The sequence below is a fragment of the Oryctolagus cuniculus genome, chromosome 11, assembly GCF_964237555.1.
Source record: "Oryctolagus cuniculus chromosome 11, mOryCun1.1, whole genome shotgun sequence".
Lineage (NCBI taxonomy): Eukaryota > Metazoa > Chordata > Mammalia > Lagomorpha > Leporidae > Oryctolagus > Oryctolagus cuniculus.
The window spans coordinates 84,189,939-84,208,236 of NC_091442.1; the positions used below are offsets into that span (position 1 = coordinate 84,189,939).

The window sequence follows — 18,298 nt, forward strand, 5'->3', positions numbered from 1 at the left end:
GTGACATTTATTTTGTTTAGATATATGCACACTCTGAACCTTCCAAATGTGAAAGATTAGAAGTATACAATCTCAAAACACATTAGAGATTATGCACTGAAGGAGACCCTTAGGATTGTGATGGGAATAAATTAACTAAATCTATTGAGCTTCATTTTTCTGTCTTTGAAGTTCTAACATAAAGATTCATTCGTACTGATTAACTGTGACTGCCATGCTCCAAGGATAAAACTGTTTCTCTGGAGAGGATGCTGCTGATAGCTGAGTGGGATGTTAATTTCATTTTAATGATGTTGAAAAATTGATTCAAGTATGAAATTCATGTTCTTTTAGCAGTGTTACCCATTCAGAGGATTGTAGAAATTTCTAACCTATAATAACATGCTACCTATGTCTTAATGAAGGATTGAAAATGATATTGTATTAATATTCATATAGTATCTTTTAGCTTGTCACAAAATATGGAAGATTTTAGCAAGCATGCATGTTTTATTAAAATTAAGATAAATATTAGATAAAAATTAAGCTATAGGTTTTATAATGTATGCTTCTGGGGATAAGTAACTATTCACTGGATATTGTGTCAGTTTTAATGCGTTCACTGTCTATTCAGGACTGACTTTGGAGTTAGACAAGTATATTACTACTGAAACAGATAATTTCCTCTTTAATCCCATAAGTCTCTATAAAAATAAGCTTCTTGGAATCACTGTTGAGTAGAGGAATGTTAATCCTTTAGGGTAATGTATGTTAAACAGTTGTACCTAACCAGTCTACAGATTGAAAGTATCAAGTAGAATAATGAAGCATAAAAGTACACATTTGAATAGACACATACTTATGACATTTATGAATGCTAAAGATAAAGTGAAAAGTCTTAAAACTTGGAGAGGAGAATAAGAATCCTACATGTTATATATACAGAAAAATGACAATCACTAGACATTAGATAAAACAGGAAGCAGAAAAGGAATAACTCCAAAATTATTGGGTAAAATTATTTTAAATCAATAGTTGCACACTTTTGCCAATTATCATTTTTAATTTAAGGTGCAAAAGAATCTTCACATCTCTAGCTATGTAGGGAGTTTGCCACTAACCCTGTCATCACACTTCAAGAGATGGTGATATGAGAAACTAGCAGCTAAATATATACCAGGTAAAAAAAATTTAGAAAACCAAAAAACAAAAAACTTGATGAGATATTAACAAAAATAGTAAGCAATGATTCTTCAAAACTAAGAAAAATTCATTTATATTAATAATTCTTGATTATATAATAATATACCTAATAAAGCAAAATATTGTAAATTTCATTTTTAATGTGAGGTGGGTCTATACCTGTGCATCTTGGAAGCATCCAACTACCCAGCTCTTCTGATTTCAGGTAAGGCCATTTAATTTGGGTGTTCTGATTTAATAAGTCCTCCCTTTTTTCCATATACCTAAATCATGTTCTAAGAGCTTTTTTTATTTTGATATCTGATTGTCTAATTCCTTTGTATACCAGCAAATAGATTCTGAACTCAAGCAAATAGTCTCTATTTACTGGGACCTAAAATACTCAAATCTAGACTTTACATAAAATTTAAGCAGAAATTGAGATTTAGGGGGGCTAGCCCATGCAGGTTTTTGGTCTTGCAGTAGCATATATTATTTGATGGAATTATTATTTTTTATAGCAGTGTGGTTGGCTTTAACTGGCCACCCTGAAGAAGTAGCTTTAGGTCTTAGCTTAGAACAGGCTGGAGAATGAAAACAGAGAAATAATTTATTGCAGATGAAGGGGACAGGTATAAAAGAAGTGGTGAAATTCTCTAGTTGTTAATAATGTGCATCCTGGGTGGAGGCCAGTGCTATGATAGGTTGGACCTCAGTAGGTTGGATCTCCACTTGTGGTGCTGGCATCCCATATGGGCTCTGGTTTGAGACCTGGCTGCTCCACTTCTGATCTAGCTCTCTGTTATGGCCTGGGAAAGCAGCAGATAATGGTCCAAGTGCTTGGGCCCTGCACCCACGTGGAAAACTCAGAAGAAGCTCCTGGCTGCTGGCTTTGGATCAGCCCAGCTCTGCTGTTGCAACTGTTTGGGGAATGAACCAGTAGATCTCTCTGTCTCTCCCTTTATCCGTCTATCTCTCCCTCTCAAATAAATAAATAAATAAATCCTTTAAAATATGTGCATCTTGGAGAAGAGAAGGTTGATTATTTTTGTTAAATAGGAGAAGGTGTCTAAAGTCCAGTGAACCCAAGTAGAAGATGGTGCTCCAGCTCTCAGATCATGCCACCTCCAGAGGGAGTCCACATTAAGAATACTATAGAATCACAGTATAAATCAGGAGATTTAACACTGAGAATAAGTCAGTCATCCAGTGGAGATGACAAAGGAGACTATGGTAAGCCTGATCAAATCTAAAGGGGACTATCAAGAAAATTCATGTGAAAATAGTTTAAGAATTACTAGGCAAGTGTGAGTTTGACACAATTATTGTAGGTATTTGTGGTACTCAATATAAGCCTATTAGAGAAATTTAAGGAATTGAAAAATAGAGCAAAAACGAGGCTGACTCATAAAAGTGAACTTTAGGCTTAGGTTAGATGTTGTTCTGATGAAAGAACAGCCCCTGTGTAATAATATCCAGGAAGATAAAATGCACTAGGATTTCTTGACTGGTGAGTGAGTGCTCTAGCCAATCCAGTATTTTTGGAATTCTATTTTTCATTATGGAACAGGAGATGCAAATAAAAGCTATTATCTAGACCAGGAAATAAAGTTAAGAAAAAACAAAGGAATTAAAGCAGGAATACTTGAACAGATTTTAAAGGCTGTTCCAAATATGCATGTTAAACTTACTGGATAGTAATTATGAGAGTTTTGTTTAAAATTGCCAACATGAACTTTATAGGAATTAGGAATGTTTTGAATGCTTCCCTCTGAAATGATATCCCTGTATGTTCTTTATAAAATTGGTTCATAGGAGCCACACTGTATTACAGCTGGTTACAGCCCTGGCCTGCAGTGCCAGTTCGAGTCCCAGCTGCTCCATTTGCAATCCAGCTCTCTGCTACGGCCTAGGAAAGTGGTCGAGGATGGCCCAAGTCTTTGGGTCCCTGTACCCATGTGGGAGACCTGGAGGAAGCTCCTGGCTTCTGGCTTTGGATTGGCTCAGCTCCGTCTATTGTGGTCATTTGGAGAGTGAATCAGTGTAATGGAAGACCTCTCTCTCTCTGCTCCTCCTTCTCTCTCTTGTAACTCTGACTTTCAAATAAATAACTAAATCTTAAAAAAAAATGAAGTCATAAAAAAAGTGATGGCTTAAAGCACAGTAAAAGAGAATATGGCATCTTTTAAAGAAAGAAAATTGGAGTAGTTTTAATGAAATTATAGACACTTAAGAAAATTCAAAACAAACTGACAATATTCAATAATAAATTAACCAAATTAATAATTGAATTGAGAATTTAATAATTAAAATTTTGGGTAGATACTCATAAACTTTGAAAACAAGTTATATAGAAGTAACTGATCTTGTCTATCCAATAAAACTCATTCCATGCAGACATTTAACTCTCTTACAAATCAGAAGCCCAGTGCAATGTTATGTATGTCCTGTATCAGCAATAGCACTTACTCATACTTGTCTAAGTCTCATAGACGCTGGTTGCATATTTATGCTTATATGGTTCTTGCTATGGGTTAGCCAGTAATATGGGACATACTTTTCTATTTTCATTAATTAACTATCCTGCTTCGTTGGAGCCATTTTTAATACATATGCTATTATTCTGCAGGAACTAATCATATCAGGAAGTGCTAGCCATTACTGCCTTATGGAAAAATCCTAATGTTCATCATAACATGAAGGAGAAGTATTACATTTAATAAATTATGCAGTTATATTTTCCCAAAACATGAACTAAAACACAAAACCAAGCATGATAAGATCTTCAAACTAAGTACAGAACTAAAATTTTCTGGATGAGAAAGAATGCGACTAATTCTATAAAATGACTATCAAGTCAATACCAAGTTAATAATAGCTAAAATTTAAATTAGTTTCAATCATTGTACAATTAGACTGTTTAACTTTAGTAACTGTTTCAAAAGAGTTTAGTTAGCCTGGTCTTATAAGAAAACAAGGAACTACATGGTGAAATGGCTGAATGTGCAATTGTGAAAGTTGGTTAGATTGCCATTACTTGTAAATATGTCTTTATGGGAGAAATGTGAAATAACTATTAAGGGAAATAAATCATATCCATTGCTAGGCTGAGTTGGGATTAATCATAATCTTTTAGAGTTGAAATTAAAAAAAAAAACTCATCAAAGGATAACACTGTTAGAAGAATATTATCTCAACAAGCAACTGCAAAGTTAAAAATAGTATCCCTTAATAGGTCTGAACAAACAGTATACTTGAATGAGATTATGTTAATTTTAAAACATTTTTTTGAATGATCAATAGCTAAATGTTATTCAATTTGAGTATTTAGTTGCAGTAAAGAAACAAGAAATAATTTCAAAGTACTTTTTTGGGCTGTATTTCGACTAAATCTAGCGATATGTCTAATTTTACTAAGTGGCAAATTTACTGTGTAAGTATTTCCCCACTAGTAAACCTTACAAACTAAGTAGGAAGGTAAAATCTGAAGTAAATTGATTAGCCAGTAAAGTATCAGAATATATCTGTCACAGAATGATGACTAGGGAAATGAATATTATTTCCTAACAAGAAGGAGAATGTGGAAACCATGAATCAATAACGTAAGTATCTGAGAGAGAGGTAAAGGACTAACCAACCAATAGATTCCAGAGTTTAGAAAATGCCTTTGTGTGTAAAGAAAATATTCTAAAGGTACTGTTTTGCCACTGACAGTGTTACTATACATTTTAAACTGAGTTATTTATGGACCCATTTGCTTTTCAACAGTTACCAGGACTCAAAATTTGTCAATTTTGCAAGTCATGTAAATGTTCCCATATTATATGTGAATGAAAAAGATACATTATCAGTTTCCTGACAGATGCAAAGCAATCTGCTGCAAGTCTAAAATAAGTTTACAGACAGTCAGTCAGAGAAACATTTCTCCTTTTAAATAATTCCTTTCCATGAAAGGGAACAAAAAGTTGGGTGTTATACTCTATCATTTTATCAGACCAACTAAGTATTGAATTAAACATTGAATAGAGCACTACACTATTTTTTGGGTTAAATATAAGTACTTTACATATACTTGAATTTTGAAATATATTTTTTGGTCATTTAGAAGAAATTCTATTTCTATTAAAAGCCAAAGATGTTTATACTCATTTCAAACTGCACCTCAGTCTAAATAGGAAACATGAGCACGGATTTTTTTAGGTAACACCAGCCTCGGTTGTTTTGTTTCCAAGTATTCTTATTTTTTAAGTCCATACGAACAATAATAAAGAATAAAGAAAAATTAAAAAGCCAAGGAGAAAATCTCCAAACCTACTTTTTCTTCAGTCTTCTGTCTTTTTCAGCTTGGGTTCCCAGTTTGCCTAACCCGAGGGATTCCTGAGCAGCAGCTTCTGTCTCCATAAAGCCTCCTGTGCAAAAATCAATATTCAGATTCAGTTGCAGACATTGTATCAACACCTGCATCAAATTCTCAAAAGATATCTGAGCCTCTGTTCAGTAACATATTTTTTTTTGGACGGCTGTCCTTGTATTTCCAACCTAGCATGCATAAAATGGCATGAGTACCTTTGCAAACAGGAACTGAGAGAATGAATAGCAACAACAAAATACTTGTTGGTACAGTTGCACAGAGCGGCAACAGAACAAATGTGACCTGCTCCCAAGCCTCAAGGTCAGTTTTTCTACTTTTCTTGTGGAAAATAAGAGTGAATATTTGTCTAATGTGCAATAATTATATTTTCAACAGTTGAAACAGTTGCAATACCTCATACATAATAAGGTAAATGCTAGTCCCATGAGTAGAAACTCAGGTGCATATTCTCAATTCAAAATTGCCTGAATGGAGAGGCATTTGCTAACTTCAAGTTTTAATCTTGCTCTTGGAACTGCATTCTGCCAGCTGACTGTCTTCTATATCTTTCACTGTAAGCCTCACTTCTGGAATGTCATGTCTCTGGACAGATTTTGTTTTGCTTTTTAAACTTCATAATAAAACTTCATAATAAAAACAGACAGCAAAAAAAAAAAAAAACACCTCTCTCTTACTTCAAAAGACTCTGATAAGCACAGATGTCACCCACAGGTCACAGTTTTGTTTGGATTAATGCCAGCATTATTTGTTTTGAACATATATTATGTGTATATAAGTAGACTATTGGAATGAAAGCACAAAGGAGAAAAGTATTATGAACATCAAACACAGAATTATGCTTCTTGCAATGTAATTTGAGGAATTCAGGATTCATAAACATATAATACATTACTGTAATTGAAAAATGAGGGCTTAATGCTGTAATTTTTGTTCTGTTTGTTATTTATTATACGTGATAAGCATGAAATCCAGCCAAGGAAAAATTCAATTGTTTACTATGTTAAGGTATATATATATTTTTTAACAGAAAGACTTTAAACTACAGTTAAGCACAAGATCAGAAAGACCCAAGCTAATACTAGTATTTACAAAGGATACCCACAAACTTCCACCAGCAGAGCAGTAAATAAGAATGACTGAAGCCAACTTTCACACCTCTCCCCTTACAGTAGACATTACCTTACTTAATAATATTTGCAAGAGTTGAAAAAGATACTGTTTCTCTTTACCAAAAATTACCAGAATGAAATATCTTACCAAAACATTGAGGCAAATTTGCTGTAATGACTTTGAAAATGTATCTTAGCAAATAATTTACAATACTTGATCCTATTAATTTTGGAGCACTGATATAAATGAGATTATTACATGGCCTGTTAATCTTCTTGCTGAGTTGGATAATTATAAGAAAGTCCCCATTAATTGAGAACCCATTGATAGCTGTCTTCATCCTATTCAGGCACATGGAGTTTGAGGACTAAAATGTATTCTATTCATTGTGCACATGTACAATTAATACTTGGAGAATTTTTTTTATTATGAAAAGTTTTCATTGTTGGTATCATTAGGAAAGCCATCACTAGTTGACTAAAATACTTCTGAGGAACATTTTAAACATGTAATTTTCCATATGCATAATGAGTAAATATTTTTTATTTATCTCATCTATATATTTGCCTTACTGTAAATCCATAAACTACTATTCATACTCTGCAAATAGCAACAAAAATGTTCTCTCGAAATGTAAATGTAAATGAATGATTCACTTAAGTTAGGAAACACTTGATCAGTCCATAAGGAGACAAGGAGATTGATGAAGCAGAACTACTCATAAACGATGAAACATTTTCTACCACCAGGTGGCTGGAACAATCAGGCTTTTTATCATTCTGAGCAATAAAAGACCATTTAAATTATTATTGAAATTTTTTCATGAATCTAACATTTTAATAGCAAAAAGGAACATTCTTAAATGATAAAAGTTATAGAAGAACAGTAAAGCTTGAGGACTATTTTGTGAGTTAAAAATTTTTGAGATAGACAAACTATTTTAGATATTTGAATGGCTGGCATTGTGGTGCAGCAGTTTAAGCTGCCACTTGCAATACCAGTATCCCATACTGGAGCAGTTACTCTTCATTCCACCAGCTTTCTATTAATGCACCTGGGAAGGCAGCCAAAGACGGCCCAAATACTTGGGTCTCTGTCACCCATGTGGGAGACCAGGATGAGTTCCTGGCTTCTGGTTTCACCCTGGCCCAGACCTAGTTGTTGCTGCCATTTGGGGATTGAACTAGCAGATGGAAAATCTCAATTCTCCTTCTTTCTCTCTCTCCTTGTCACTTTGTCTTTCAAATAAATAAATAAATATTAAAACAAATCATCAGGGGTGGCATTTGACTTAGTGCTTGAGATCCTGGGGAAGATGCCCGTGTCCCATTTCAGAGGGCCTACTCTGACCCCTGTCTTTGGTCCTGCCTCCAGCTGCCTGCTGGTGCAGACTCTGGGAGGCATTGTGATGGCTCCATCAGCTGGTTTTCTGCCATCCATGTGGGTGACTTGCACTGAATTCCTAGTCCAACCCTGGCTATTGTGGGCATTTTGGAAGTTAGCCACTAGATGGGGCATCTCAGTCAGTCAGTCAATTTCTCTCTTTCTGATTCTCTGCCTCTAAAGGAAACAAATTCTAATTGTTTCCATCACTGAGGCCATTTTTATAGACATCTTGTCTACCAGGATGTCACGAGTCATGGTTCACCATTGCCTTTCCTGATCTGTTTCTGTCAGAGGAACAAAGGGGCTTAGTCTGACTTGGCTATTTTTAACATAGCTTAATTTTCTTTGTTTTTAAATAGGTTAATGCCTTTAGATAAAATTGTGATACAGTGTGTTAAGCCACCAAATACAACACTGGCATCCCCTATGGGCACCAGTTTGAGTCCTGTCCTGGCTGCTACACTTCCAATCCAGCTTCATTCTAATGGCCTGGGAAAGCAGCAGAAGAGTGTTTGTGCCCCTGCCACCCTTGTGGGCAACTCAGATGGAGTTCTAGGCTCCTGTCTTTAGCCTGGCCCAGCCCCTGCCACTGTGGCCATTTAAGAAGTGAACAAGCAAATGGAAGATCTCTGTCGCTGTCTCTCCCTCTCTGTAACTCTGCCTTATGCTCCATCCTTGTTCTACGAAATATATTGCTCAGTGTTCAGACATAATTATCTCCATAATTATCTCTAGTTTTTGACATTGGTTGAGTTAATGAGGATGTTGTTGTCATTGATTTCATTCTCATCTGTTCTGACATGAAGACATACAGTCATTTTGAAGTAGGCAGGCATACAGATTAAAATCGATTAGGTTTGTGAGCTGGAAGACCACGCCTTTGCCACGCCCCTGTGTGACCTCATTCCTCTACCTGGCCACACCTGGGTGCCCACCAGCCAATCAGGTTAATTAACCACTCCCCTTTGGAAGTGGGTTAAAAGCCTGGGACATGGTGTGGGTGTGTCTGCCCTTGTCTTCTGCCCTGGCCTCTTGCTAGGAAAGGGCTGGCTGTAGCCCTGCACCTCCAGAGCCTGTGGCCTTCATGCCACCCGCCCCAGGCTTCCTGGCCTAGATGCTCCTCCAGGTGGCTGGTTGCTGGTGCTTGGTATGAACCCAGATTTACCTCTCTCTCTTAATAAAGCTCTCACTCTCCTATGCATCTTTCTCACTAAATAAAGGCTTAAAATGTACCATGCTGCCTCATTTATCGATTTAGAATTCTTCTCTAAATATTAGGCAAGAACCCTCTCAGGCTTATTAATATTGGGGATTTATTAATAAGCATATGGTGATATCATATGGCACCCCAAATTCCAGTAGCATATGTGGCATCCCAGATGGCGCTTCTGGGGAACTTTAAAGGGACACATTTCTGTATAGATTTTAGGGGGTCATCTCTGATATCAATTTGAAATAGCTAATAAAGACTAGATTTCTAGATAATATATATTTTTATAGACTTTATATCTTGGACATTTTGAAAGAATTTAGTTTGTAAAATTCCTAAAGATATAGTAAACTCTGGCCAAAGTTAAATACAAAATAAAAACAGAGAAGTCCCAATGAATTGGGCAATTAAATATATTCTTAAAAGGAAAACAAATTATAAAACTTAGATGAAATATATATTGAAATATGAATAAATTAAAAATTACTATGTTAGCAAAATGAATATTTAAAACTAATTAACTAGCCAGATTATTGTGAGTTGCATTTTAATATAATGGAAATGACAATTAATTTGGTAAGACCATAACCAAATTTTAAAATAATATTTGCAATTTTTTATGACAAAGAATCAGCTTCTTTCCTCTTTGCTTTGCAACTTTTTTGTTTGACAGCCTAAGGGATTCTTCTGAAAATGAGAAGTCCAGGGAGGATTTAGTCACCCTAATGAATAGCACTTAATTGCACAGTTGGCTGCACATCAGTTGCCCACAGCACATGGTGCTCTGTATGGGTTCCACACTGTGGGAGTCAGGAAAGACATCTCTGAATAATGCCGCAGTGTCAGTCTGCAGGCTTGAGGACCATACTCAGAAATTGTTTTGGTGGCAGGGCAGGAAATTAAGGCTCGGTGTTGGGGTATTATTTGTAAACAACCAGTCCTTTATTTGGGAAACCAAAGGAAGCACTAAGAAATTTGTATCAGTCTGTGTAGTCCTTGTCATTGGAGATAGGAGGTTAGTCTTTTCTAATAATTTAACTCTATAAATAAACACATAGGAGGACACCAAAAAAGCCAAATGTATATATCATTTCAAAAAATCATATACTTTTCTGTTCCAGACAGTTATATACATATGTGCATTTTTAGGTATCTGTTTATAAACCTATGAGGATATTTCAAGAGGTTCATGGAAAATGTACGTGATCTTTGCATTTTATTTTACTGTAAACTTTTTGAAATACCCTTGTATACCTCTGGTCATTCCAAATATACTGATCTATGGCCAACTAGTTCCTGACAATAACCAATTCTAGCACAATCTCTATTAACCTATTTATCCTCTCTTACCTTCATTTACATGCCTTAGAATTTGTTAAGAGAAAGTTGTGGTAACTTTAAACGACAACAAAAATCTTATCCTTCACATTTTACATTCTATAATCACTTCTTTAGGATTTTTTTATGGGCTTTTCAGTTTTCAGCAGAAAAGCATTAAATTCACATAGCTAAGCTTTTATAAACATTTATCATCTAAGTGGCAATATATTCAATGGTTTGTATCTGATTTTGAAACATTGGCATCAAAATAAATATCTCAGTTTTGAAAACTACTAAGACGTTGTTTGCTTATTGACAAAATAATATGCTTTAATTCTGCCTTTGACAGAATTATCATTAATAAATTCTAGCTATTATTGTTAACATGGAAGTGAAGGAACTGCAAAATTTATAGGATTCTTTCACTATCTCTTTTATTAAGCATTATGCAACTAAACTGGGTCCTCAAAATTGATTAAACCGAACAATTTTCAGGAAGACGGAAGAAGGAACGAAATGGGATGGAATAAAAGATTGATGGACATGTAGAACTGAGTGAAATGAGTGGAAAGTCAAACACATGCAAACTTACGGAGCTGCCCAAGTCGAGCTTTTTCTTTTTTACCAAACAAACGTCCTATTGAAGACTTGATTCCTTTTTTCTTGGGGGCTTTGTGAAGAGAGTCTTGGCTGCTGTTGGCACTTCCAAGCCCAAGGCTTTCTGGCTCAAGAGAGGCAGATAAACTACTGCAAAACACAAAACAGGGCAACACGCTCATTTTCGTTGCAACATCCACAAGGTAGAGAAGAGTTTCCTTTGCAAACATACAAAAGGAGGAACAAGTGGATGTTGAATGTTATTTATTTCTTTTCTTCACAAATGTTTTCTGAAGATATTGAAGCAGAGTTTCCACAGCCTTGGAGTCATCAATCTTCAAATTTTCAATAGAAAAATTTCTTTTTCCCTTATACTTTGCTTAATATGAAAATGATCTATGAACATACGGTGACTTAACTACTGCATGTCAAGTGATCTATTATTTGCACCTGACCCATTATCTATTGTAAGGTTTAATAATTTTTGAGGTTCTAAGAAAGCAAAGAGGTGGCCAGTAAAATGCAGAAGGGACACTTATTGAAGACAGGAGAGCACAGTAGGGGGAAAGAAAGGCTGCGGCTCATTCCCCCCTTTTAAGAAGTAAATGGTAGGGGCCGGCACTTTGGTGCACTAGGTTAATCCTCTGCCTGTGGTGCTGGCATCCCATATGGGCACGGTTCTAGTCCCGGCTGCTCCTCTTCCAGTCCAGCTCTCTGCTGTGGCCCAGGAAGGCAGTGGAGGATGGCCCAGGTGCTTGGGCCCCTGTACCCGCATGAAAGACCGGAAGGAAGTTCCTGGCTCCTGGCTCCTGGCTTCGGATTGGCGCAGTGCTGGCCATTGTGGCCATTTGGGGAATGAACCAGCGGAGGGAAGACCTTTCTCTCTGTCTCTGTCTGTCTGTCTGTCTCTCTCTGTAACTCTGCCCTGTCAAAAAAATAAATAAAATCTTAAAAAAAAGAAGTAAATGGTAAACTTAGATATATTTATATCATTATTATAGAGATCTGTTTGTAATTTTTCAACCATGAAAGTAAGAGTCTATGAAGATTCATTGTAACAAATGAGATATTTCCCCAGCCAGACTTCTCTTTATATTTGGTCAATGTGGCATTTTTTTTTCCCTTCCAGGTGTGTTTTTGTCTGAGGAGTTATTAGTGCTGGTAGAAGTAGCACCCACAGGGTATGCACACCTGTCTGCTGAACATAAATGAGGTACAATGATAGACCTTTCGGCCCTAAATTATGATTACACTGCAATCCAAATGTATAGTCTTGTACTAGAGTTCATTTAGATATTTGGAATTATTCCTGGTAAGGCCTCCTTCTCATTTAACTGATTTTAATAGGAAATATCTGCTAAAAATAGAAGATCCTTGCTTACCCTTACATTGACCAGTAACAAGACCACACAGATAACAGGTAATTTTAAAAGCCAAATTTTGATCTTGGAATGGGAATTTGGTTATTTCAAAAGTGATAATGAATAGAGGGAATGTGACAAAACCTGATGGAGAATTTTGGATCTAATCAAATACTTTATGTAACACTTTAGGTTATCTATTTGACAACACTGAAAAAGGGGAGATTACTTTTGGAAAGACAGTTTTCAGTAATGTGCCTGGAGAAACCTACCTTCGGGCATCGTTGTGGTAGGAAGAAGGGAGGGTGTGCGTCATCCTGATGGCTCGAGGTGTGGGAGGAGGAGAAGTTTCACATTTGATCGTTGCTTTGTCCTCCCGACCATCCTCTTCCACCACTGCAATCTGGAAGCAAAAAACAATAAATTCAAATCAACTGTTTTAAATTTGAAGTGAAGTTGATACACATCATTGAATAAAGTCTATTTGAATAATTCAAATACAAAGAATCAGATAAATAAAAACTCAGGGCATACAAATATAAAATCACATTTTTAAAGGGGGTGATTTTCAGTTCTTCTAAAGAGAAGAGATGCGGTCAGTGCTGTGGCGTAGTGGGCTAAGCCTCTGCCTGTGGCACTGGCACCCCATATGGGCACATGTTCTGGCTGCTCCACTCCTGATCCAGCTCTCTGCTTATGGCCTGGTGAAGGCAATGGAGGATGGACCAAGTCTTTGGGCCCCTGCACCCACACTGGAGACCTGTAAAAAGCTTCTGGCTCCTGGCTTCGAATCAGCCTAGCTCTGGCTGCTGCGGAGGAGTGAACCAACAGATGAAAGAGCTCTCTCTGTCTCTCTCTATCTATAACTTTACCTCTAAAACAAATAAATAAACTATTTTTTTTAAAAAAGGGAAGATATTTGCTGGAGTTGTGGTAGATTGGGTAAAGCTGCTGCCTGCAATGCTGGCAAACTATATGGGTGCCAGTTCATGTCCTGGCTGCTCTGCTTCTGATCCAGCTGCCAGCTCATGGCCCAGGAAAAGCAGTGGAAGGTCCAAGTACTAGGGCCCCCGCCACACATGTGAAATATCTGGATGAGGTTCTTGGCTACTGGCTTGGCCTGGCCCAGCTCCAGCTTTAGCAACCTTCAGAGGAATGAACCAGTGTATGGAAGATTCTCTCTCTCTAAATCTGACTTTTAAATCAATCAACAAATCAATGTTTTTTTTAAAAATTAAGCAGTCCTTAAAACATACATAGAAACATACCAGGGGATTCCATTTCAACCCCATCAAGGTGGCATGTACCAATGCCATCTCACTAGTCCCAGTGATCAATTTCTGTTCACAATTGATCATAATGATAGGACTAAGAACCAAAGGGATCACATAAACAAGACTAGTGTCTGCTAATACTAACTGATAGAATAAAAAAGGGAGAGAATGATCCAACATGGGAAGTGAGATACACAGCAGACCCATAGAATGGCAGATGTCCTAAACAGCACTCTGGCCTCAGAATCAGCCCTTAAGGCATGCGGATCCGGCTGAAAAGCCCATGACAGTATTTCAGGCATGGAAAGCCAAGACACTCTGGCAAAAAAAAAAAAAAAAAAAACACTAAATGAAAGATCTCTGTGAGTGAGATCCCAGTGGAAAGAACAGGTCATCAAAGAAGGAGGTACCTTTCTCTGAAGGGAGGAGAGAACTTCCACTTTGACTATGGCCTTGTCTAAATATGATCAGAGTAGGTGAACTCAGGGGGCTTCCATAGCCTTGGCAACTCATGACAAGAGCCTAGGGTGATTACTGATGCCATAAACAAGAGTGTCAATTTGTTAAGTCAACAACAGGAGTCACTGTGCACTTACTCCTCATGTAGGATCTTTGTCCTTAGTGTGCTGCACATTGAGATTTAATGCTATAACTAGTACTCAAACAGTATTTTTCACTTTATATTTCTGTGTGGGAGCAAACTGTTGAAATCTTTACTTAATGTATGCTAAACTGATCTTCTGTATATAAAGAGAATCGAAAATGAATCTTGATGTGAATGGAAGGGGAGAGGGAGTGGGAAAGGGGGGGGTTGCGGGTGGGAGGGACGTTATGGGGGGGAAGCCATTGTAATCCATAAGCTGTACTTTGGAAATTTATATTCATTAATTAAAAGTTAAAAAATTTTTCAAAAAAAAAACATACATAGATGGTTTCTCTGAATAACAGGAGAAAGGCTTTGGAATTGGAAATGGACTTGAACTCTAGTTTTTCTAAAAAGTTCAGTGAATGAGCTGGTTACTTACATGCTTTAATATTAAATTAAATATCCTATTCAATAAAATGGAATATGTAATATTTACTGTGTTCTTTTGAAGTGTAAATGAATCCTGTAGGTATCTTCTTACCCCAGTTCCTTCTTTATTTGACCTTACTTGCCAGTCACCAGTTTCCAGAGGGCTGAATTTCTGTAATGGAACCTTCTTGTTTCTTAACCCACTAAAATTCTTTCACACAATCTGTCAGTTTCTTTTTAGGTTCCAAAATTTCTTTCTAATTCTTTTAAATCAGTAGAAATCAAAGACAAATAATAACATTGCACATGGTACATTCGATAGTTGAGAACCAACTGGCAGTGTCAAGGAGAACACACAATAAGAGCAAGACAGATAAGTAATTCAGAAAGAGAAAATTCCAGCAGTTTAAGCCATGTGAGCGTAAGAGAGATTCACTTCATCAAATAAAAATAAACAAGCTCTGTGCATGATGTGCTTGGAACCATAGTCTGACTCTCCCGTCCTGCAGAAGCTGCAGAACGCGTTTGTGCGTGGAGAGGACCTTCAGTCTGATCTCTTTCCCGTCTGATCTCTCCGGAGTGCTCTGTAGTCCTCAATTATCTAACAAGATGTCATTTGGGAATCAGATCTGGTGTCCGCTGCGTTCGCCACATTCCATGTTTATTCTCTTGGTTTCATTCAGAACAGAAAGCAGTGTTTGAACTCCGCAAGCTTATTATTTTCCGTGTTCTTCACGCTCCTGGCATCTAGAGAAACTGCTCTTTCCAAGGCGTTTTGACTCCTCGGTAACGCAAACTACTCGCCTTTATGAGCCTTTCCTATGAAAAGCAACCAGTGCAGACTCTTGCTTGGAACCCATGTCTCTAGGCTGCTCTTAGAGCCCAGGAGGCAATAATGCCCTTGTCCTAAACACCCCAGGGCCAAGCCAGAGACAACTGGAGACATTCCTATGCCCCAGAGCCAAAGAAAGCGGTGTGGCTGTCAGTCCTAACTCAGCTTACCCTGCCCTGTTTGCTTTTCCTCCAGCGACCTTAAATAGTCCCCTGCTTCTGCTTCCCCTTTGCTTCTTCCTCCTCACTGAGCCTGGTGCTTCCCTGGGGCATCACATCCTTTCCATTTGGGATCTTTCCTTTGGCAGTTCTCTACTGATCTGTTGGCCTCATCACACTTAATTAGCAAAAAAACAAAACAACAACAACAAAAAAAAAACAAAAACACACACACACACACACACAAAAAACAAAACAAAAAAACAAACAAACAAAAAACTAGCTTCCTCCCATGTTTTAAAATTTTTATTAAGAAACATTATACATACTTATGGGTTAGAGTTGGATATGGAGGAAAGGGAGCACACTACTGGAGGAAATGTGAATTAGTACTATCTCTATGGAAAGAGTAAGGAAATACCTTAAAATAGAAATAGAACTACTATATGATCTAGCGATGCCAGTAACAAGTATATATAACCAAAAGATATGAAAACCAGCTTGTGAAACCAACCAGCATTGTTCTAGTACTGACATTAAAATATTAATAAATCTACCATTTATGGTTCAAATATTCAGTGGAAAAATCAGAATATTTAGCTTACTTAATCTAGTAATTACCCTAGGAAGAATTAAAATTATATTTGAGTCATTTGCTCTTATATTTAAACATTCAGTAACATTGAATATTTTAAATTTTATGTTAGGATATTAAAACTAGAGAAATATCATCTTAAAGCTTTCATGAAAAATAAACAACATTCAACTAGTATCAACTAGTATTCATTATAAAAGTTATTTACAATACCTTTCTCCGATGTTTCCTTAGATCACTTGGCTGTGATTGGCAGTAATAAAAGCAACATAAAACAACTAATTAATGATCATCCTTTGACCACGTTACAAGTTTAATTAGTGTCTACAACATGACTATCATTCTTCTGCTTCATTCCACCTTTCCTAAATAAATGTCTGCCAGTATCTTAAGAGCACCTCTTCCGAGAGCGACTTCAAAGAACCTCTCAGAGGACACGGATGGGAGGCACGTCCACCCGCACATGCATTATATTGGAGATAGGGACCCTGGACATATATAAGACAGAGTTAGTCGGAGTGAGCTCAGACAGGGAGCAAGATTGCCAGACTAGGCATGGGACTGCATGCAAAGAAAATACAGGTGGGGATGAAGATCCAATACACAGAGATGGAGTTTATAAACTCCGCCTTTTGCCCCATCCGAACAGAGCCTTGGGCTTCCTTTGTTAGCTGAACTGTTCTGAGGATCTCAGACTTTCTGGCATCCTCACTCCGATAAATGCTAAAAGATAAGGCCTCAGTCCTAGGAGTTTTTGTGGTGCTGCTTTTTTGTCAATGCTCGTTAACAGAATTTTTAAAATAGTCTATTTTAGTGGGAAATATGTTGCTTTTATCCTATTCATTACTCTACCTAGATATTGCTGGTATGCTATTTATACTTATGGATTTCTTGCCAAGTAAAAGTAAATACAATATAAACAATTATCATTAGATCAGTAAAAAGACCCCAATATTTCAAATGCACAATATAAATAATACAATGTTTTAAATTATTAATTTTCTGTCCCTAAAATTTCTATTCGTCTTCTGAATACCTAAATACAAATTATAGTCAATAAAATTATTTTTCTTCAAATATTTTTTATAGATAGAAGAAAATCTACTTATTTTTCTCTATAAAAGTGAGTTGAGTGACAGCTTTACTAGGTGGTAAGGAGTTCCTCCTGCATTTCATTTCTTGTTTTCCTGAATTAGATACTGAACACTGTAAATATTCCTTTACTCTTTAGGAAAATCCCAAAATGTTTTTTAAGTATTGTAATTATAGGGTAATAATGTTAATTTATCACTTATTTATTGATGACTGACTGCTAAAGAAAATGAATGTTTTTACTGTCATCTTTCTCATATATGTCTAAATGATTTTTTTATATTTTATTAGTAGGAAAATAATAGCATTATCAAGGGTTATGATACTAATATTTATAAAAATACTTAAAAGGATAAGATGCAATGTTGTAAAAATATAAAGAAATATTAGTATTAGAGAAATAACTAGTCTCCCCATGTTGATTGCTGACTAAATTATGTTCCATGATTCCAAGATTCCTCAGTAGTTTTGGTAACAAGTTGGTAAATAAATAAATAAATAAAAGAACTAAACATCACAGCCATTATTCAGCAGTCACCCTGACTGTATTTCTCAGAGGTTCTCATATTACTTTTAACATGAAGCACTTTTATTTTCTTTCAGTTATGGTTAGGGGTACTTTCTTTAGGCTTACAACTTTTCAAAACCCCAAATATAAAGATAAGCAAAATAAAGAAATAAAAGAGTAAATGTTAAAAAGCTTGCAAGAATCCTAAAATCAAGTTAGAAAATTGCTGCTGTTGCTTTTTATGGCTCTTATGAAATTTATCTATGGTAAAATCATAAAGTTCAGTCTTGTTCTATTAACACAATTA

At 36.3% G+C, this 18,298-nt stretch overlaps 1 protein-coding gene across 18 annotated transcripts in view; it reads right to left on the reverse strand.

Annotated features, from left to right (window-relative positions):
• Nucleotides 1-18,298, reverse strand: part of PPFIA2 (PTPRF interacting protein alpha 2) — a 540,970-nt gene that overhangs the window by 59,202 nt on the left and 463,470 nt on the right. For all 18 annotated transcript variants that reach the window (XM_070052665.1, XM_051846503.2, XM_051846506.2 and 15 more), the window contains 4 exons: nucleotides 16,605-16,634; nucleotides 12,790-12,920; nucleotides 11,152-11,306; nucleotides 5,477-5,570 (listed from right to left, as the gene is read on the reverse strand). In XM_070052665.1, coding sequence (XP_069908766.1) covers nucleotides 5,477-5,570; nucleotides 11,152-11,306; nucleotides 12,790-12,920; nucleotides 16,605-16,634 — 410 coding nt within the window. The remainder of the gene's footprint in view (nucleotides 1-5,476; nucleotides 5,571-11,151; nucleotides 11,307-12,789; nucleotides 12,921-16,604; nucleotides 16,635-18,298) is intronic.